This window comes from Saimiri boliviensis, chromosome 8 (assembly GCF_048565385.1).
Source record: "Saimiri boliviensis isolate mSaiBol1 chromosome 8, mSaiBol1.pri, whole genome shotgun sequence".
In the NCBI taxonomy this organism is placed as follows: Eukaryota; Metazoa; Chordata; class Mammalia; order Primates; family Cebidae; genus Saimiri; species Saimiri boliviensis.
This window is the reverse complement of record NC_133456.1, coordinates 124,078,630-124,101,276: the sequence shown is the minus strand read 5'-3', so window position 1 is coordinate 124,101,276 and position 22,647 is coordinate 124,078,630. Positions and strand designations below refer to the sequence as shown.

Below are 22,647 nucleotides of genomic sequence, written 5' to 3'. Positions count from 1 at the left end.
ATGTTGGTTACTCCTAATGTTACTTTATTTTTTTAATTTAGTATACAGCCTGTAGAATCTAATGTTATTATTAATGTTAAAGGAAAGAATTTAAAGTTCCTAGTTGCTCAATAAAGCTATTAGATGATTGTTCAAACAATAAAGAAATATGCAATACAAATTAAAATGCTGTTTAATCCACTCTGTGAATTATTTAGAATAGTTGTAAGGATATGTAACTTAATATAATTTATGTTTTATTTATTGTTATATTTCTACCACCTGGAACAGTGCCTTCCTGTCACAGTGTAGTTGTGGTTCTCTAATAGATGGAGATTTTTAGTTGCTGAAAATTGCGGTAGGACAGGGATAGCCACCCTCCAACAGTGATACCAGAAATAATACATAGCTATGATTGTTTCAACATCATCTTGGATGAGCTATCTTGTGGTTTTGTTGTGGTTAATGCTAGCTTCTTATTTAGAAATCAGCACCTATAGTTGAACTCAGGACCCTTGCTCACCACTTACTTTCCTGTCCACATTGACTTGTCTATGAGAAAGCAGTCGAAGGTACAAAATAACTCTTTTTAAGAGTTCCTGCCCCTGATTCCTTTTCTCTTTTTAATCTACAAAGTTACAGTTAGCTTGAAGTTAACATTCAGTATTGTATAGATCCAAGACACCATTATAACTGAATCTTACTGAGTTGCATTATTAACAAAGCTAATTGCTGTTTGAAAGAATAACAGGAGTTTCTTACAACTCAGAAAAGTGGTCCTTGGCCACTGATTTTAGTCTTTAAGACAGGTATGTTTATGTTTCACTTGTGGAGCTGAAATCTATCAGCATTACATTGGTAATAGGAGTTAGAAATCCCTAGCGTTTAGTATCTTTTATATGCTTAGACAGTGTAACTCTTCAGTTGTTATAGAAAATGTCTGGTAATTTAAACAATTATAGTAGAAGCATGCTGTATTATGAGACTTGCAAGATAACTGGTATGATATTGTAGATTAACCTGGGTGAATACACACTCTGCTAATACTCAGAAACTTAAGGAAATGACCAACACCAGAAGAGATAAGCAGTTGGAATGATGGCATCTTTACTGAAAGATATTGATGAAAAGTCAATAAATGGCATTGAAAATACAGTACAGGTTGAGTTTCCCTAATCTGAAATTTTTGAATCTAGAAGCCCCAAGCATTAGGGATATTCAATCTGTAAGTATACTAGTAAGTATAATGGAATGCTTGCATTATACTTACTAGCAGAGCTTTTATAATTGGCATGTCCAGAATGCTTCAGTGTGCATCTTCTTTGAGCATCATGTAAGCATTCAGAAAGTTCCAGATTTTGGAACATTTCAGTTGGGGATGCTCACCTTCCATCTGATCTGTGATACGAGTTCTTTTAAAGTGGGCCAAACTGGGTTGGACTTCTCAAAATTTGGTGATTTTGTAGCTGGTAAGCCAGCTATGATTTGAAATTTATAATTATAGTAATTAAACTCAGATAATACTACTTCATCACTAGCTCCTGGATAATTGCTTGTATCATAGTATTGTCACATGAATTCTTCCCAGTGAGTAAATATATAGAAAGTAGATGAAGAAATCATACTAACCATTTAGAAAATTGTCATTATAACATTAATTTGCTGACTTGGTTTCTGAAAATAAGATACAGTAATAAATGATAAACAAATCTAGTTAAATTTGAAGCTTCCCATTTTTAGACAGCATTATTTAATCTCAGGAATTTAGTGAAATAACACAAACTTGCCTGCTTTTAATGGAAAACAATGTGGCTACTTTTACCATAGGTCTAAATTACTTTTTTTAAGTTTGAGCTAGGAGCCTAGAACTTCGTAGACAGTTCAAGAAAATGAAAGCAGAAAATGCATGGTTTTTTAAGGGCTAGGTGAAAAACCTGAAACACCTGTGTGAAAATTTGAGTTTTCATGTAATAGATTTAATTATACTTTTTGTTTGGGTTCTCTTAGGCAACTTTAGCGAGTATAGATGCTGAGCTTCAGAAACTTAAGGAAATGACCAACCATCAGAAAAAACGGGCAGCTGAGATGATGGCATCTTTACTAAAAGACCTTGCAGAAATAGGAATTGCTGTGGGAAATAATGACGTAAAGGTAAATATAACAACTAAATATTAAGGATAATTATCTGTATATACTAATACTTTTGTTTACTACTAATTTTTTATAAAGTTCTTTTTGTATTCATGATCCCATCCTTACAACCAGTCATGCGTAATAGACGGTATTAACTGTGTTTTAAATACATCAGGAGTCAGCAAAAGAATAAGGGCACCCAAATCTATCAATTCAGTAGGTGGTATGTATTGGACCTCGTGTTTGATTCTTTACTCTAAGATTTTCCCCAATCTGGGCAACGTGGAGAAGCCCTGTCTCTGCGAAAAATACAAAAATTAGCCTGGCATGGTGGTGGTTGCCTGTAGTTCCAGCTACTGAGGTGAGAGGATTGCTTGAGCCCAGAAGGTTGTGGCTGCAATGAGCTGTGATCACACCACTGCACTCCGGCTTGGGCTGCAGAGCAAGACGCTGTCTCAAGAAAAAAGAAAAAAAGATTTTGCACTTAGAAATTGTGTTAATAAATTTTCATAAGTGAAATGGTTGGAGGCTGGGCACGGTGGCTCATGCCTGTAATCGTAGCACATTGGGAGGCTGAGGTGGGTAGATCACTAGGTCAGGAGTTTGAGACCAGCCTGGCCAACATGGTGAAACCCCATCTCTTCTAGAAATACAAAAATCAGCCAGGCTTAGTGGTGCATATCTGTAATCCCAGATACTCAGGAAGCTGAGGCAGGAGAATTGCTTGAACCCAGAAGGCGGAGGTTGCAGTGAGCTGAGATTATGCCACTGCACCCCAGCCTGGGTGACAGAGCAAGACACTGTCTCATAAAAACAAAGTGAAATGATTGGAACAACAATAAGATGAGTTCGGGCTGGGCACAGTGGCTCACACCTGTAATCCCAGCACTTTGGTAGGCCAAAGTGGATGGATCCACGAAGTCAGGAGATCAAGACCATTCTGGCTAACAGTAAAACCTCATCTCTACTAAAAGAAAAAATTAGCCAGGGGTTGTGGCACATGCCTGTAGTCCCAGCTACTTGGGAGGCTGAGGCAGGAGAATTGCTTGAACCCAGGAGGCGGAGGTTGCAGTGAGCCGAGATCCCGCCATTGCACTGCAGCCTGGGCAACAAGAGCAAGACTCTGCCTCCAAAGAAAAAAAGTTCAGGGACCAGATATAGTGGCCGAAGCCTGTAATCCCAGCACTTTGGGAGGCCAAGGCAGGAGGACCACTTGAGCCCAGGAGTTCGAGACCAACTTGGGCAACATGGTGAGACCCCTTTCTACAAAGAATTTTAAAAATTAGCTGGGCATATAGGCACGGTGATAGGTACCTGTAGTCCCAGCTATTTAGGAGACTGAGGCAGGAGGTTAAGGATGCCATGAACCATGTTTGTGGCACAGCACTGCAGCCTGAGCAACAGAATGAGACCCTGTCTCAAAAAAAAAAAAAAAAAAGATTAGCTCAGGGAGTAAATGTACAATGAATGGGCTTGTAATTGCTTTAAATATTTAAAGAAAAGTAAAAGATGAGCATTGCTTTCTTTTTTTCTTTTTTTTTTTTTTTTTTAATTTTAATGGGAAAATTTCAAACATAAAATAGTAGAATAATGTAATGAACTCCAGAATTTTCAGTTTTCAAAATCTTGCCACTTTCTTTATGCCTCTTTGTCCTAATCTTTTTGCTACTAATATTGGTTGTTAGCATTAGGCATGTGGCTTGGTGGTAGATTTAAAAACTAAGACCAAAGAACCAAACTAAGACTCTTAAACTGAAAAATCATGCATGTCACATATATAACATGAAAAATTTGCATATCACAGTAGCTGTTTAGACTTTATCCTTTTTGATTAAAGCCTATACAGAAACAAAGAGAGCACACTTGGGTTTATATTGAGAGCCTACTAAAAAGCCCAGTTTATTAACCAGAGTTGGAACTGAAATAAAAGTTTTCAATATGGAGTATATATTTCTGTCTGTTACATTGTTTAATGTTGCTGTTTGCCTTAACTGATTCTTCAGTTTAAAAATGAAGAAAATATTTAAAAAGTAGAAAAAGAATAAAAGATAAAATAAAAATGAAAGTTACTGTTTGTTGATGGAGGCAAGGATTCTCATGACTCTTATTTTCATATGTTATTTCTTCAGTGGACTCACCTCACTGAAACAGAGGAAAAGTGTTATTTTTAAATATTGGGCTACTTGACTTGCTTTCTCTTCACCATCAGTCTGGACATTCTGCTCTATCCTGTTTATGGTGGAGTAATATGAGACGTAGAGTATTGTGAGATGTGGAGAAATCTCTAGGATAGAAAAGTACATTTATTTCACACTGCGAAACACTAGAAGGATGTTCAATATTTGCTTTGTAGATTTGCAGCTTTTTAGAAAAATCTTAACATTTCATATTCACATAATTATGATTTAAGTCAAAAAGTATAGAGAGAGAGTGGAAATGGCTTATGTATAGTGGCAGAGGGATGAAATCTAGGTTCCCTGACTACTAGATTCTTTTTTTCACTATTCTATATAGAATTTTGAAAATAAGTCATCCTTGTAAATAGCTATTTTAATTAAAAAAGAAAACAGCAAGGATTCTCAGTATTTTTGTCCTTAACAAGCAATTCTTCTTATCATCTATAATATAGCTCTACTTTTGTTGTTTTTAAGTTACAGTTTACAGTTTTATGTTATAGTTTGCAATGATTATTGTAATCATTGTATTCTATAGTTGTATAGATTTTAAGGAGTACATAATATTATAGGTCCAGTGTTCTAGTATTTAGAATAGTTTCCACACAACCCTAACAAATTCCCAGTGTTTTCGCTATTTACCTCTACTTGTTGAACCTCTGGCAACCACTGATATTTTTAAAACATCTCTATACTAATGCTGTTTCCAAAAATGTTATATTGTTGGAATCATATGGTACATATATGTGCCCTTTTGGCTTGCTTCTTTCTCTTAACAATATGCATTTAAGGTTCTTCCATGTCTTTTCATGGCTTGATCGTTTCTTTTTCACAAAATTATATTCCATGATATGAATGTACCACAGTTTTTTTTATCCATTCACCCATGTGGTTACTTTGAGCTTTTGACAATTATGAATAAAGCGACTATAAACATTCATGTGTATGTTGGGTGCAGTGGCTCACACTGTAATCCCACTGCTTTGGGAGACCGAGGCGGGCAGATCACTTGAGGCCAGGAGTTTGAGACCAGCCTGGCCAACATGGGTGAAGTCGTCTTGTCTTTACTAAAAATACAGAAACTAGTCCCAACCATTGGGAGGCTGAGGCATGAGAATTGCTTGAGCCCAGGAAATGGAGGTTGAAATGAGCCAAGATTGCATCACTGCACTCCTGCTGGGGTGACAGAGTGAGATTTTGTTTCCAAAAAAAAAAAAAAAAATTTATGTGTAAGTAATCCTGTGGACATAAGTTTTCAGTTTAGTTGAGTAAAAATAATCTAGAGATGCTAGGTTTTATGTTATGACTATGTGAGCTTTGTAAGGAACTCCCAAATGGTCTTCCAGAGTGGTGGAAACATTTTAAATTCCTATCAGCCATGAATGAGAGTACCTACTGTTCCACATCCTTGCCGGTGTTTGCTGTTGTCAGTTTTTTGAGATTTTACTAATGTATGGTGTTATTTCAGTGTTGCTTTAATTTGCAGTTGCATTTTTTCTTACTGAGTGGGTGGTGGTGGTGGTGGTGGTGGTGGTGGTGGTGGTGGTGGTGGTGGTTGTTTTGGTGGAGGTGGAGTCTGGCTTTGTTGCTCACTGCAACCTCCGCCTCCCAGGTTCAAATAATTCTTCTGCCTCAGCTTCCCGAGTAGCTGGGACTATAGGTGCGTACCACCATGCCTGGCTAATTTTTGTATTTGTAGTAGAGATGGGGTTTCACCCTATTGGCCAGACTGGTCTTGAACTCCTGACCTCATGATCTACCCGCTTTAGCCTCCCCACCCTATTGTTAAGTTTTAAGAGTTCTTCATATGTTTTGGATGTAAGTATTTTATCAGATAGTGTTTTGCATTATTTCACAGTTTGTGGCTTGCTTCTTTACTCTCAACATCATCTTTTACAGACTAAACATTTTAATGCGGTCCAACTTACCCATTTTTTCTTTAATGGATTATGGTTTTGGTATTATATTTAAAATCTTATCACCAAACCCATTGTCACCTAGATTTTCTCCTATGTTAAAGTTTTTTTTAGTTTTGCCTTTACATTTAGGTCTGTGATCCATTTGGAGTTAATTTTTCTGAAAGGAGTAAGGTCTGTACCAGGATTCATTGTTTTACATCTGAATGTCCAGTTGTTACAGCACCATTTGTTGAAAAGGTTATCCTTTCTCCATTAAATTGCCTTTGTACGTTTGTCAGAGATCAGTTGACTATATTTTGTGGGTCTATTCCTGGACTCTTTGTTCTGTTAACCTATTTTATCTATTCTTTTTTGTTTGTTTGTTTTTCGAGACAGAGTCTCACTCTGTTGCCCAGGCTGGAGTGCAGTGGTGTGATCTCAGTTCACTGTAACTTCTGCCTTCCAGGTTCACGCAGTTCTCCTGTCTCAGCTTCCCGAGTAGCTGGGATTATAGGTGCCAGCCACCATGCCTGGCTAATTTTTGTATTTTTAGTAGAGAAGGGGTTTCACTATGCTGGCCAGGCTGGTCTCGAACTCCTGGCCTCAGGCAATCCGCCCACCTCAGCCTCCCAGAGTGCTGGGAGGCTTAAGCCAGCATGCCTGGCCTATTTATTTATTCTTTTGCCAATACTATACTGTCTTGATTATTAAAGCTTTATAGTAAGTTCCATAGTTTCAAGTCCTGTGATTTTGTTCTTTTTTAGTATTATGCTAGCTCTTCAGGGTCTTTTGACTCTACATACAAACTTTATCAATCATACCATCTGCAAAGACAGGTTTTTTTCTTCCTTCCCAAGCTCCGTTTAGTTTTGGCACTCATTATTGTACTGGAGTTTGGTAATGAAACTTTTAACAGTTAAGGAATATACAGTGAAGACAGTTCCTTCTGGTTGAGCTTAAAGGTCATCCTTTCCCTGCCAACTAAACCTGCTCTTGTTAAATTTTAAGCTGAACATGTACATGATTAACAATGAATTTACTGAAGAGGCCCTATAAAGAGGAAATTTAAAAATTGAAAGAGGCAGAATTTATCAGTTTCGTTGTATTTTTGTGTTTTCTTTAGGTTTACATTTATTTCTTTTTCTTATTGGCATGTATTAACGTTATTTTCAGTTTTTAACAAAAGGAAAGCAAAAAGTAAGCACAGTAATAAAAGATAAAATAAGATCCAGACTTTGTATGAATATTGAGTAATATTAAAATATATTTTATAAAAAGATTTTACAGCCTAAGTGAGAAAACACATTGAACATTTTTGGCTTTAATTTTTTATTTTACTTTTTCCTCACAGCAGCCTGAGGGAACTGGCATGATAGATGAAGAGTTCACTGTTGCAAGGCTCTACATTAGCAAAATGAAGTCAGAAGTAAAAACCATGGTGAAACGCTGCAAGCAGTTAGAAAGCACACAAACTGAGAGCAACAAAAAAATGGAAGAAAATGAAAAGGAGTTAGCTGCATGTCAGCTTCGTATCTCTCAAGTATGTTATAGAAAAAAGCTTCTTTGTTTTTTGAACCAGCCACATAGAAATTTTATTTATTATACAAGTTTCCAGAAAAACATGTGTCTATAGGTGAAATTTAGTTTTTGTTTTGTTTTGTTTTTTTCCTAGTCTACCTGTAGTAAATTTGAATGATTTAACTGAGTTATATTTGCCTAACATATGTATGGGTTATGTATAGAAATTTACCAGAAAAATGTGACTAGTGGTAACTTGTTAAAGATCCAGAATTACAGGGTGGGCAAAACTGCAGGGAACCAGTTTCCTGGCTTGTCAAGTGAATGAGATTCCATGATTGGAATTTCACAAGGAGGGAAGAGGGTAGCATTAAATGGCGATATCTGTAAAACTAGTATTTCATATTTGAGTCTTCAGTGCCTTAGTTTGCAAGTTACGATCACCATTTAATTAATTGATTAAATTCTTTAAAATTTTAAATTTGGCTGCTGAGCATTTTAGGTTTAAATGATCCCAAATGTATTATATATAGAGATAATAAAATGTTTACTTTCAAATATTCTTAATGTACATGCAGGAGATATGTTTTCTACTTCATATCCATATATTTTTTCCAAAAGCATGAAGCCAAAATCAAGTCATTGACTGAATACCTTCAAAATGTGGAACAAAAGAAAAGACAGCTGGAGGAATCTGTTGATTCTCTCAATGAAGAACTAGTCCAGCTTCGAGCACAAGGTATAGCTTCTAACTGTTTATGAGCTACATCTGTGTTCTTACGTTAGTATAATTGTAGTAAACTTATATTTACACTGACAGAGAATAGTAGGACTGTAGCTAACTTGGAATGGTAAATCATACATATTGATGTTGCTTTGAAACATTTTTTAAAGATTTTGTTTGAATATGGAAATAGCCAATCTGGGGATTTCCCACAGTTATAAAGGATGTGTGTGTGTGTGTCTGTGTCTATATGTCTGTCTGTCTTAACATAGGGGACTGAAGAGTTATTTCTTTACCATTCCCTTAACTAATCTGTTCTGGATTATGCAGGAGAAAAAAAAAACCATAAAATAATATATAATATCAACACAATGGATATAACCTGTGTACTAGTCTACATGTCATAGAACCTGGAGAGTAGTTGATATTTGGGTAATTTAAAGTCGAATATTGTTAAGGAACATGCTTATTGTAAAATTCATTTGCTCCTTGATTTATATGAGGAATCTTAAAGGCTTATTTCACTATTCGATTTTTTCTCTACTCAGAGAAAGTCCATGAAATGGAAAAGGAGCACTTAAATAAGGTTCAGACTGCAAATGAAGTTAAGGTGAGTTTGATGTCACCTTTCTATTGGCTTTAATTCATCAGTATTAATTTTGATTAGTCTGACTTTAACTTCCTTTTTCCCTCAAAATTTTAGCAAGCTGTTGAACAGCAGATCCAAAGCCACAGAGAAACTCATCAAAAACAAATCAGTAGTTTGAGAGATGAAGTAGAAGCAAAAGAAAAACTTATTACTGATCTTCAAGAGTAAGTATTATACATCTAGTGAGGAAAGAGTCAGTTACTGATGGACACAGTATATTCTTTTTAGAATTTTCTTCGAAATTACATTTTTGAATTGGAAAATAAAGAATTTTCTCATTTATGAGTAAAACTTCTAAATTCCAGGTGAAATTTTTGAGGCTTTTTTTAGGTCTTTTGATTTAAATTATTCCATAAAAAGGAAGAAAAGAATCCTCAACCTAAATCCATTATTGCCAAATAGATACCACAGTCTCCTCCAAATCCTTTCTTTTCTTTTCTTTTTTTAAAAAATTCCTGGCTGGGTGCAGTAGGTGATGGCCTGTGACCCCAGAGCTTTAGGAGGCCAGGCTGGAGGATCACTAGAGGCCAGGAGTTCAAGACCAGCCTGGGTAACATAGTGAGACTCCCTCTCTACAAAAACCAGTTTTTTTTAAATTAGCTGAGCATAGTGGCACATGCCTGTAGTCCCAGTGATCCAGGAGGATGTGGCACGAGGATTGCTTGAGTGCTGGAGTTTGAGGCTGCAGTGAGCTATGATTGTACTCCAGCCTGGGTGACACAGCTAGACCCTGACTCAAAAAAAGAAAATTCTTAACTGGGAAAAACTTTTCTGGAAATTATATGGATTCTTAAAGTTTTCTGGTTTTGTTTTTATTTTTAAGTTGTCATCTTAGTTTATCTAGAAGACGTTTTTCCTACTTCCATAACCATGTGCATACATAGAGTTTAGAGAAGTCAAAGTGCAACAGTTTGAGTTAGGAACCAGAAGAGATTAACACAACAAAATGATGATGATTGTTGGAGCATAGGTCTTGTTATTAATACCTAATGGAAGTAGGCATAGGGACTCAGCAAGATGAAAGACATAGCAGAACAAAATGGTGATTTCAAACCAAAATATGAAAAATTTTGTATGTCCAGAAGTAGCCAGGTCCCTTCCGTCTTTTCCTCCACGGGGGATAGGATAACATAAAAGTCCTTGATGAGATTATAGAATTTTAAAGTTCGGAAATTTGAATGATGACATTGAGAAAACTATGATATTGAAACTGTGTGGTTTTTTTTTTTTTTCGGTCAGCCAAAACCAGAAAATGATGTTAGAGCAGGAACGTCTAAGAGTAGAACATGAGAAGTTGAAAGCTACAGATCAGGAAAAGAGCAGAAAACTACATGAGCTTACGTGAGTAATTGTTTTTAATTAAAGTTTAAAAATAAAGCTAAATTAAAGGATTATGGGCATTACCCTTGGATATAGCCAGTGGATACATATTTTACTTTGTATGGGCTAAAGGATGTTTTTCTTAACTCCATTGAGTTGGTATGATTTATATCTAAAAACTTGGAATATACATTTGTATTTTAGTGAAAGCAAGGTCTTATATTTTAGTGGTGGTTAAGATTTAGATTTCTGTTTATTAGTCTGCTTGCTGTTTCCTTATATCCATATTACTTTAGGACACAGCATAAAAATTAACCTAAAACAAGATATTAAGTAACTTAAAAGATTTTAAGATCTATCACAAAAACAGTATTTGTTAAGTTTTTCTCTTGCATAAAAGAGCATTGTGGTTTTAGCCTTGCCATTTTGAACAGAGGTTTTCATGGTTTACTTTTTCTCATTTTCTCAAAACTCAGTTTTGTAGAGTCTTCAAGTAGAAAATTCATGATTATAATTTTTCACATACCTTGAGTTTGTGAGATAATTTGCAAATGAACTGCTATTATTAGGATAGTTAGAACATCAGGACAAGTTCATAGTGGATTTTATAAAGATTCTGCTAACTTGCAGCTGTAATTATGTTTAGAATAATTTTAATGTAAAATATTTTAGTCTTTGATAGTTTACAATCTCTATAATTAGTTAATCATTATCACTTTGGATAAATAGGAGTATAATAATGTGGCATATTTTAAAATACAAATTAGAACCATTCCTTATTCTTCGAATTCTGCCACATTTTATTTCATCTCTTTTGTTGGTGTATATGGAATTTATAACAATGAACTGTTGTTATAGAAGGCATATGAAATTTCTTGAAATTGGCCAGGTGCAGTGGCTCACACCCATAATCTCAGCACTTTGGTAGGCCAAGGTGGGAGAATCACTTGAGCCTAGAGTTTGAGAATCAGCCTAGGCAGCATAGTGAGACCCCCGTCTCTACAAAAAACTCCTTAGACAGGCCTGGTTGTACATGCCTGTAGTCCCAGCTACTTGGGAAACAAGCAGGGAGGATCATTTGAGCCCAGGTGGTCAAAGGCCACAGTGAGCAGTGTTCGGTACAGAAATCCTGTTTCCAAAAAAAAGAATTGGAATACAACATGGATAAATAGTTTAAAATAAGCATCATGTATTTATTTAAATTTAATAATTGATCCTTTCAGATACAAAATATTTTACTCAACTCTCATGCTAAGTACAACTAGAATTTTATGGAATAAAATTTGAAAATTTATGTTTGTTCTTCTGTTAGGGTTATACAAGATAGAAGAGAACAAGCAAAACAAGACTTGAAGGGTTTGGAAGAGACAGTGGTAAGAAAAGGATTGGGGAATATTTTGTGGGTTTTTTTCTCCCATGATTATTCTAAATTTAAAGTCTGAACTCCAAAAATATGGCTGTTCTTAATCCAAGGCAAAAGAACTTCAGACTTTACACAATCTGCGCAAGCTCTTTGTTCAGGACCTGGCTACCAGAGTTAAAAAGGTAATAACTACGCCGAGGTGGGTATTTGTGTAATGCTGCTTACTTCTAGGTAATTCTTTTATTCAAAGTGAAATAACTTTACAGTTACGTCAGTTTTTGTATAGTTAAGCTTAGATTTTTAAATTTTTTCATAATACTCAACTGACCTTCTTTTCTCAGAGTGCTGAGATTGATTCTGATGACACCGGAGGCAGCGCTGCTCAGAAGCAAAAAATCTCCTTTCTTGAAAATAATCTTGAACAGCTCACTAAAGTGCACAAACAGGTACTAAAGAGTATATTTTCTGGTAGCTGAAAGGGTAGTAACAAATCAAAAATTGAGGATTGGCAAGTAAGTATTTCAGTCTTTCAGAGTCCTCAGGAATTTCTATACCCTGAGCCATTTTATCAGAAATTATATAAACCACAAGTAACTTTTAGAGGAGTTAATAATTTTAACAACCTTATTATCAAAAGAGATAGTGAAAACATGTATTCTTATTTTCTCTTTAGGATTTTAAGACTGCATTTTCATAATTTATTGTAATTTTGAAATCTCTACTACACAAGACTTTGCAGTTAAAATACAGTCTTCTGGAGAGAGTGGTCTTTTTATACCTAATACACCACCCAGTGTGTCAAATATAATTAAGGAGTTTGTCATTTTTTTAAAAAGTAATGCATACTTTGGAAGTTTTTTAGGTTGTTCTTTGCTTATTTTTGGTTAGGACTTGATAAACGATTTACTTTGCTAATTTTAAAAAGTTTCTCTACTCTTAATTGTTGTGTATCTTTGTTACTGTAAACCTGATGTTTGCACCAGTGTATGGTTAAAGATATTTTAGCTTTTCTTGTCTTCAGCACTTACTAAGGGGCTTGCTAAGTTTATGTTTCTTATGTGCTTAATATATCTAAAGGGATTTTCATTTCACCAGATTAGTTGTCTTACTGAAGAAACATAGCACTGTCTTGTAATGTCTTTGCCTACTAGAGGGAAATAACAGTCCTCCCCCTAAAAAATTAGAGGAAACTATACCTTTGTGAATAAATAGATGTGTGTATGATATGTACAGATGGATGTATTCTCTGCATGTTTCTGCCTAAATTAGATAAATGGAAAACAACATAAAATGTAGTTTTACTTCTTTTCTAAAGAGCAATTATGAAATGCTTGTACTTTCTAAAATCATTTTGTTAAACCTAGAATCCTTGTTTTCTTTTTGAACCCCTTAGTTGGTACGTGATAATGCAGATCTCCGCTGCGAACTTCCTAAGTTGGAAAAGCGACTTCGAGCTACAGCTGAGAGAGTGAAAGCTTTGGAATCAGCGTTGAAAGAAGCCAAAGAAAATGCATCTCGTGATCGCAAACGCTATCAGCAAGAAGTAGATCGCATAAAAGAAGCAGTCAGGTCAAAGAATATGGCCAGAAGAGGGCATTCTGCTCAGATTGGTTAGTAGAACACATTAAAACCTTGCTCAGTTTGAATGCTTTTAGCTGAAAACATAATCTGAATTTTATAACGTGTTTTCATGGTGCATCTGTCTTTATTTTCTAACTTAGCAAAGAGTGGCACTGGTGGGAAAGAGGAATAACTGCATTAGCAGGACATGAAGATAAATGAGAACTAGAGAAGCAAGCAAGAATTGTCATGGAATGGAGAAACTATATAGAGCAATATTACTAAAGCCAAGAGAATTGCAAGAAAATAAGCCATCAGCAGTGATTTCATGTTTAAGAATGAACATTGGTGGCTGAGCTCAATGGCTCACGCCTGTAATCCCAGCACCTTGGGAGGCCGAGGTAGTTGGATCATCTAAGGTCAGGAGTTTGAGACCAACCTGACTAACATGGTGAAACTGCCTCTCTTACTAAATACAGAAAATGAGCTGGGCATGGTGGTTAACCCCTGTAATCCCAGCTACTTGGGAGGCTGGGGCAGGAAAATCCTTTGAAGCTGGGAGGTGGAGGTTGCAGCGAGTCAAGATTGCGCCATTGCACTCCAGCCTGGGTGACGAGAGAGACTCCATCTCAAATAATAAAAATCATTGGTGCAGGAAGTTTTTGTTTTTTATTTTGTTTCTTTGTATTTATTTAAATGACACAGAGTCTTACACTGTCACCTGTGCTGGACTGCAGTGGTGCATTATGGCTCTCTGCAGCCCTGAGCTCATGCAATCCTCCCACCTCAGCCTCCCGAGTAGCCAGGACTACAGGCGTATACCACCACATCTGGCTGATTTTTGTATTTTCTGTAGAGACCAGGTTTTGCCTTACTACTCTGTCTGGTCTTGAAATCCTGGACTCAAGTGATCCACCCACCTCAGCCTCTTGAAGTGCCAGCATTACACAGGCATGGGCCACTGCACCTGGCCAGGAAGAAGATTTTTAAAGGCTCAGAATTGTACAGGTCCTAGAGAAAAGAATGGAACAGAAAAGAAAAAGTGATAGAGAAACAAAAAGGCAAAGAAAAACAAAACATTTGGAAATTTGTTGTGAATAAGAGAAGATACCTTAACAGTCATTGCTGTCACATCTTAAGCTTTATTCTAAAGCCAGTCTTTATTTTTCATATTAGCTAAACCTATTCGTCCCGGGCAACATCCAGCAGCTTCTCCAACTCATCCAAGTGCAATTCGTGGAGGAGGTGCATTTGTTCAGAACAGCCAGCCAGTGGCAGTTCGAGGTGGAGGAGGCAAACAAGTGTAAACATTTATACATACCCACAGGTTTGTAATTTATATCTGGCTTTTCATAGCTATATATGGAAAATCGGTTGTTAAATAGGTTTTTGGATTTCTTAAAATTCTCACATTAGTGCTATAATTTTGTTTAACTTAAGCAATTATAAAAGTTATTTAGCTTGATCTTTTTTTATAGTTTAGATCATACTATATTCAAATTTGTGATCTTGATTGTTTTGAAATCTAGCATTGGACCATCTGTAATAGCTCTTAATGTTTTGTCTAATGGATGTACCATGGTTTATAAACATCCCTTTTTGCTAGACATGTAATTATATTAATTTGTTCCATAATTGAAATTTACAGAAACCAAAATTTTCATATATGAAATTTGAAACATCTTTTTTTTTGAGATGGAGTCTCACTCTTGTTGCCCAGCCTGTAGTGCAGTGGCGTAATCTTGGCTCACTGCAACCTCCGCCTCCTGGGTTCAAGCAATTCTCCTGCCTCAGCCTCCTGAGTAGCTGGGATTACAAGTGCCCATCACCACACCCGGCTAGATTTTTGTATTTTTAGTAGAGACAGGGTTTTACCTTGTTGGCTAGGCTGGTGTCGAGCACCTGACTTCATGTGATGTGCCCGCCTCAGCCTCCCAAAGTGCTGGGATTACAGGCGTGAGCCATTGGGCCTGGCCTAAAACATCTTTTTGTACTCCCTAACCTGTTAGAGATTATTTCCAGAAGGTTCCCAGAAATGGAATTACAAGGAAATGTGAACATTTTTAAGGCTCTTGGTTCATATTTACATGTTGGTTTCTAGAAAGACTGCACTGAATCGCATATGAGCCCAGGTTACTGACAGATTTCTGAGCTTTATTTATTTATAATTACATACTGCATAAAACAATCACTAATTAGAAAAAAATCCAGAGATACTACTATATATACATTTCTTTCTAGAGCTTTCTGTACTAGCTTTTAAATTTAAAAGTTTAAACTGTTGATAACTCTACATATTCACTACATACGCTGCTTCATACCTTGCTTTTTCTTTTCTTTTTTTTTTTTTTAATAAAGACGGGATTTCACCATGTTGGTCAGGCTGGTCTTGAACTCCCAACCTCAGGTGATCTGCCCAGCTTGGCCTCCAAAGTGCTTGGATTACAGTTGTGAGCCACCACGCCCGGCCCATAGCCTGCTTTTTAAACTTAGCAATATATTCTGAACACTTTCTTGTACAACGTGATTGATAGGTTAGTAGTTGCCTAATAATTCATCATATAGCAGGAACTATGATTGTAACTCTTCAGGAAGTCCGTGATGTGTATATGCTTTGGAAATAAAAAATACTAGATAATTATGAAATAACTGTTTCTGACAAATACTAGAGCTAGCTTATTTTCATGTTGCTTGTTTTTACATTGACATTTTGCATACTATACTGGCTCTAAATTTGGGTAGAGAACTAAATATTCTGAAGGATTCACATTTCTAACAATTTTGAACATTTTGTTCACACAATGTAGGATTTAACACAGCGGCAGAGTGAAAAGAACATGGATTATGGAGTTCCATCCAAGTTGGAATCCTGACTTGACTTTTATAAACTTCAGCAGATAAACCCTTTAGTAGTTTTTTTCTAATTCTGTCTTATTTTACAATGCTTCAATGTAAAAATAAATTATGGATTTATTGCTTAACTGTTTACTGAGTCTCTAAAACAACATTTTTCTACATAGTCACAGTATTATCACACCCAATAAAATTGTATTTTCAAATTATTTAATACCAGTTCATATTCAGATTTTTCCAGTTTTTTTACTATCCTGTACAGCTGGTTTGATTAAACCAGGGTGCAATTCAGGGCTCCTGTTTGCATTTGTTTTTATCCCTTAAATCTCTTGTAATCTTGAAAGACCAACCCTTTTTAGTGATACTAACTTACTGAAGAGTGGGGCAGTTATCCTGAGGGTTTACACCTTCTGGATCTTGTGTCTGATTGGTTTTATGTGTAGTCACCTTGTTCTGTCTCCCCCTCTATTTCTGTGCAAAAGCATTGATTAGACTCAGCATAAACATTTTTGACAAGGTTATGTCATAGATAATATGTACTTAGTAGACCTATAATAGCTAGTTTTCCTGATAATTAGAGATAGCCTGTTTTTCCCCTTTGGACTAATAGCTCTGTTGTATTAGTAAAATGGAAATCATTTCATAAGAATTACATGAGTTGGCTGGGTGTGGTGGCTCATGCCTGTAATTTTAGCACTTTAGGAGGCTGAGGCTGGTGTATTACTTGAGGTCAGGAGTTCAAGACCAGCCTGACAAACATGGAGAAACCCTGTCTCTACTACTAAAAATACAGGAAAAAAAAAAAAAATAGCTGGGCGTGGTGGTCCATACCTGTAATTGCAGCTACTCGGGAGGCTAGAGCAGGAGAATCACTTGAACCTGGGAGGCAGAGGTTGCGGGTGAGCCGAGATCACACCATGGCACTTCAGCCTGGGCAACAAGAGTGAAACTCCATCTCAAAAAAAAAAAAAAAAGAATTATATGAGTTAAGATGTTACCCAGTACACGGTATTCAATAGATGCAAGCCTTTTTTTCCCTACGTTTCTGGAAGTGGGAGCTGGGCAGGGGGATTTTCAAAGCATAGATAGAAAGTTTACCTTTTTTGGATATTGTCTTCATATTAAAATTCATGTATCAACTTTAAACTTATATCTCGGTGTACAGAGGACAGACCATGCTTTTGTTAAATATAGCTGATCCCAGTATAGTGACACCAAGCTAGCACATAAGGGAGGGAGACAGCTAACCCAGCCAAACTAAGTTTTCAAGATTTGAAAGTTATGCTATAAAAATATAATTATTTACAGGTTTGTTTCAATGCTAGTCCAAAGATTGTGGTTCCTTTCACACTCTTGTATCAATCTGTCTTAAAACATTGGGGAGTATATGATCTACTTAAGTAATAAATTGTTTAAATGTTAAATAATTTGCAGAGAAATTTTTTTAATGTTAAGAAAATCATTTCAAGTCACTTTATTTTTGGAAAGGATGATAGTGTATAAATAATACTGATACTTTTAGTTCCCAGTTTTACATGGTTAGTCTGCCTTGCATTGTACTTTAAACAGGTTTTTTTCTAAATGCATAAGGTAAGTAGGCAGTTTAATACCAAGACATTTAATCCTACTAGAACTGTTGACTTCGCTGTTACTTTTCCTACTGTATTCACTTCTTGTTTATCCTTATTCCTCTACATCTCTCCCCCTCTTTTTTTAAATTTTCCATGTATATAACTTTGTTGCTGGTTAGTGGTCCTTGGTTTAAGAATGTCACTGACCACTGTCTGCTGATTAAAAGATAACCATCTTTTTCTTTTTTAAACAAATATAATTCATAAATCAGCTTACCCATAGCTTTACTGGGGAGAATAAAAATTAAAGGAGGGCTGAACTCCTTTTAAACATTGTACTTCTTCTAAACACTTGTACTTAGGCGGTAAATAAAAGGAAACCAAATCATTTAACATTGCCCTCTTTCCAATTTTGGGGAAAGCAGCCACAGCTGTTGGCTAAAATGTTTATAAATTATTGGCATGTTTTATTCTTCATGTTTATCTCAAACATGAATTTGGTAAAACTAAACATATTTACTCTGTATGCTTTCTCCCCTTTTCAGGTGTTAAAAAGTAATTGAAGTATGAAGAGGACATGGTATCAAGCAGTCATTCAATGACTATAACCTCTACTCCCTTGGGATTGTAGAATTATAACTTTTTTAAAAAATGTATAAATCATATCTGGCCTGTACAGCTGTTTCCTATCTACTCTTCTTGTAAACTCTGCTGCTTCCCAACACATCTAGAGTGCAATTTTGGCATCTTAGGAGGGAAAAAGGACAGTTTACAACTGTGGCCCTATTTATTACACAGTTTGTCTATTGTGTCTTAAATTTAGTCTTTACTGTGCCAAGCCAACTGTACCCTGTAGGACTGTACTTTTTGTATTTGTTTTTTATGTATGTTTATTTTTTAATCTCAGTTTAAATTACCTAGCTGCTGCTGCTTGTTTCTCTTTTCCAATTAAAATGTCTTCCTTTTTTTTTCTTTTCCTTTTTTTTTTTTTTTTAAAGAGAAAATGGAACATTTAGGTTAAATGTCTTAAATTTTACCACTTACAACACTACATGCCCATAAAATGTATCAGGTCAGTACTGTATTTTAAAATCCCTTGAATTGATATTATCAGGGTTAAAATTACTTGTATTGTTTCTGAAGTTTGCTCCTGAAAACTACTGTTTGAGCACTGAAACCTTACATATGTCTAACTAGGCATTTAAGACTGAGCAAGGCTACTTATTATCTCATGAAATGCCTGTTGCTGAGTTATTTTGAATAGAAATATTTTAAAGTATCAAAAGCAGATCTTAGTTTAAGAGAGTTTGGGAAAGGAATTATATTTCTCTTTTTCCTGATTCTGTACTCAGCAAAGCTTGATGGAATGAAAATACCCTGCTTCATTCTGGTGAGCCTGCTAGCTAATATGAGAACTGAACAGATATTAATTTGTCATCTTTAATATTAGTAAAATAAGATATAGGAGTAAACATAATTTTATATTGTTAGTACTTTATTGGCTGATCTAAATTTATAGCCTGTGGAAATTGAGTAAAATGAAGAAACAGTACAGATACATGATGAATTAAAAATATATAGGGGTCAATTTTGGTCTGAAATCCCTGAGGTGTTTTTAACCTGCTACACTAATTTGTACACTAATTTATTTCTTGTTTAGTCTAGAAATAGTAAATTGTTTGCAAGTCACTAATAATCATCAAATAAATTATTTCATTGGCCATAGCCCAAAATTTTGTAATCAGTACTAAGTGTATACGTATTTTTGTGACTTTTTCCTCAGATGATTAAAGTAAATCAACAGCTTATTTTAGGAAACTATAAAAATAATAGGGAAAGATATTTCAATATTTGCTTCATCAGTGGTAGGGGGGCATTGACTACAACTATGATAGCAGAAATTCACAGAGAGTGGGGATTTAAGGTTATTCAGTCATTAGAGAAACTTGGAAAGTTCTGTGTTAGGACCTGGCTGGCAGAATTAACTTTTTGAAAAAGTTTTATACACAAATATTTGTATTGAATTTGGAGCCATAGTCAGAAGACTCAGATCATAATTGGCTTATTTTTCTATTTCCTTAACTGTTGTAATTTCCACTTTTATAATAATTTTGATTTAAAATATAAATTTATTTATTTTTTTAATAGTCGAAAATCTTTGCTGTTGTAGTCTGCAACCTCTAAAATGATTGTGTTGCTTTTAGGATTGATCAGAAGAAACACTCCAAAAATTGAGATGAAACGTTGGTGCAGCCAGATATAAGTAATACAGTTAACAAACAAAAAAAGTGCTGCCACCTCTTTATGATCATTTTCTAAATGGAGAAACATTTGGCTACATTCACATAGACCTTTATGTTTTGTTTTCAGTTACAAACTTGCCTCCTTTGGCACTATTCATAAATGAAGCAGAATTTTTTTTCTCTTTTTTCTGCATATGTTAGTTTTATTCTTGTAAGATGCATCATGGGTATTGGTGCTGTGTAACGAACAACGAATTATAATTAGCATGTGGTTCAGAATATACAATGTTAGGTTTTTAAAAAATACCTTGATGGTCTTTTCTGTTTATAATATCAGACTTTCATAGAAAGGGTACCAAGAATTTCATATATTTGTTTTCAGTGAACTCCTTTTTGCTATAGTAGGTCATTAAACACAGCACTTACTCTTGAAAACTAAAATTTCTGATCATCTAGGACATTGACACATTTCAATTTGCAGTGTCTTTTTGATTGGATATATTATCGTTCCTCTGAATGGCATTGATAGATGGTTCAGAAGAGAAACTCAGTGAAACAAGAGAATAATATTTATTCATGGTGGTTAATTAAATTATTTGCCTAACTTAAGAAAACTAACTACTGTGCATAACTCTGTTTGTGCTTAACTCCATTTTACATGAGGTGACAGTCTGAGTCTACCTGTGGAATATGTTGGTTTATTTTCAGTGCTTGAAGATACGTTCAGAAATACTTGGTTTGGGAAGACACCATTTAATTTTGAGTTAACTTGCATGCTGTAAATGCGTTTTATGTTTAAATAAAGAGGAAAATTTTTTGAAATGTAATGACTTTCTTGAAACTTAAGTGTCAGGTTGATTTTACACGACTGAGTTCAGGCCTTCTGTCATACCAGAATAGTGACTGATATGTCATTATATTCATGTACATTTTGTTTCCTAAATATGTTGCAGCCTTTGGAGAGCAGGTATTAAATGTGTAAAGAGCTAGAAATGAATGACCAGTCTCACATGTATTATAAAACTTTTTTTTTTTTTTTTTTTTTTTTTGAGATGGAGTCTTGCCCTGTTGCCCAGGCTGGAGTGCAGTGGCACAATCTTGGCTCACTGCAGCCTCCACCTCCTGGATTCAGGTGATTCTCCTGCCTCAGCTTCCGGAGTAGCTGCAATTATAGGCGTGTGCCACCACGCCTGGCTAATTTTTGTATTTGTAGTAGAGATGGGGTTTCACCATGTTGGCCAGGCTGGTCTTGAACTCCTGACCTCAAGTGATCCACCCGCCTCGGCCTCCCAAAGTGCTGGGATTACAAGTGTGAGCCACTGCGCCTGGCCAGCCTCACCTACAGTTTATTTTGTATCGTCCCCATTGTTCTTCTAAGTCTGGTGGTTTTATTAACCAGGATAAGAATTAACACCTGTTAAAGTTTGTTTTTTAGATAATTACTCAATGATCATTCAGATTTAGCTGGAAAGTAACTTTTAAAAGACTGTTCCTAAATTCAAGTGGGGATTTGTTTTTTTCTTGTTTGGGAGGGCATTGGGCTTTATATGTTTTTACACTATTGTGGAAAACTTTAATCAGACATGAAATCAGAATAATAATAAAACCCCAAGTACCAGTTACTGAGTCTCAATTACCAGCTTCTAAACTAATCTTGTTTAATCTGTAATCTATTCATCTTCCCTCTTCAACCTCCCCATATTGCTTTGAAGGAATCCTAGAAAATATGCTTCTTTCGTAAGTATTTTGGTATGTATTTTTAAAAGATAAGGACTTCTTAAAACGCACCCGATGAATACCATTATCACATCAAAAATTTATAATTTCCTGATATCAAATATTTAGTTTTTGTAAACAGTTCGAGTCAAGATCCAATGAAAGTTCATGTTAATGAAGTCTCCCACTCTAATTTTTTTTTCATTGCAGTGTATGAAGAAAATAGCTTTTTTGCCCTGTAGTTCCCCAGATTTTGCAGTTGCATCCTTTTCATATCATTTAACCAATTTCTGTGGCCTTTATGTTTCCTGTAAGTTTGTTTCGGATCCACAGACATAATCGGATTCAGATAATTGTCTTGTTGGATGGGGACAGTATTTATAGATGGTGGTATTCTTCCATCAGGTGGCAAATAATGGGTAGTTGTCTCTTCTTGAGCTACTAGTCACTATTGATCAGCGCCTAGATCCGTCAATTTAACGGGTTACAGAGTGACAGTATTTTTTCATTTGTTTGATGCAGTACAGAAACTTGGTCACTTGTATTTGGTTATCTAGGGTGTGCGTGTGTGTGTGTAGGAAAGATAAGGTAAATTATGTTTGATTCTTTATTTGTAAGTTTCAAAATAAGTTGCTTCACTACCATCTTCTAGTAGTGACTAGTTTTGCATTTTTTCCTTCTTTGGCTTTTTATTATTTTATTATTTTTTAGGTTCTATGAGCCTTCATATAATTTTTCCTTTCCTGGAGAAATCTAAATGAAAACAGTTTTTTTCCAAATTTTAAAAATTTAAAAAAAAAAAAAAAAGGATGGGCACGGTGGCTCAGCCCTGTAATCCCAGCACTTTGGAAGGCAGAGACAGGCGGATCACAAGGTCAGGAGATTGAGACCATCCTGGCCAACGTTGTGAAACCCCGTCTATACAGGGAAAAAAAAAAAATCACAG

At 35.5% G+C, this 22,647-nt stretch overlaps 1 protein-coding gene across 2 annotated transcripts in view; it reads left to right on the top strand.

The window, feature by feature from the left end:
- Positions 1-20,812, top strand: part of KIF5B (kinesin family member 5B) — a 47,883-nt gene extending 27,071 nt beyond the window's left edge. Inside the window, exons 15-26 of one of the 2 annotated variants that reach the window (XM_003938378.4) lie at positions 1,987-2,130; positions 7,536-7,724; positions 8,324-8,441; positions 8,975-9,036; positions 9,130-9,239; positions 10,315-10,416; positions 11,708-11,768; positions 11,869-11,940; positions 12,100-12,204; positions 13,152-13,368; positions 14,495-14,645; positions 18,288-20,812. In XM_003938378.4, coding sequence (XP_003938427.3) covers positions 1,987-2,130; positions 7,536-7,724; positions 8,324-8,441; positions 8,975-9,036; positions 9,130-9,239; positions 10,315-10,416; positions 11,708-11,768; positions 11,869-11,940; positions 12,100-12,204; positions 13,152-13,368; positions 14,495-14,625 — 1,311 coding nt within the window. In that variant the 3' untranslated portion in view covers positions 14,626-14,645; positions 18,288-20,812. Of the gene's footprint in view, positions 1-1,986; positions 2,131-7,535; positions 7,725-8,323; positions 8,442-8,974; positions 9,037-9,129; positions 9,240-10,314; positions 10,417-11,707; positions 11,769-11,868; positions 11,941-12,099; positions 12,205-13,151; positions 13,369-14,494; positions 14,646-16,125; positions 16,305-18,287 lie in introns of those variants that run through there. The other variant, XM_010349053.3, reaches the window with a different exon arrangement.
- Positions 20,813-22,647: the final 1,835 nt, after the last annotated feature.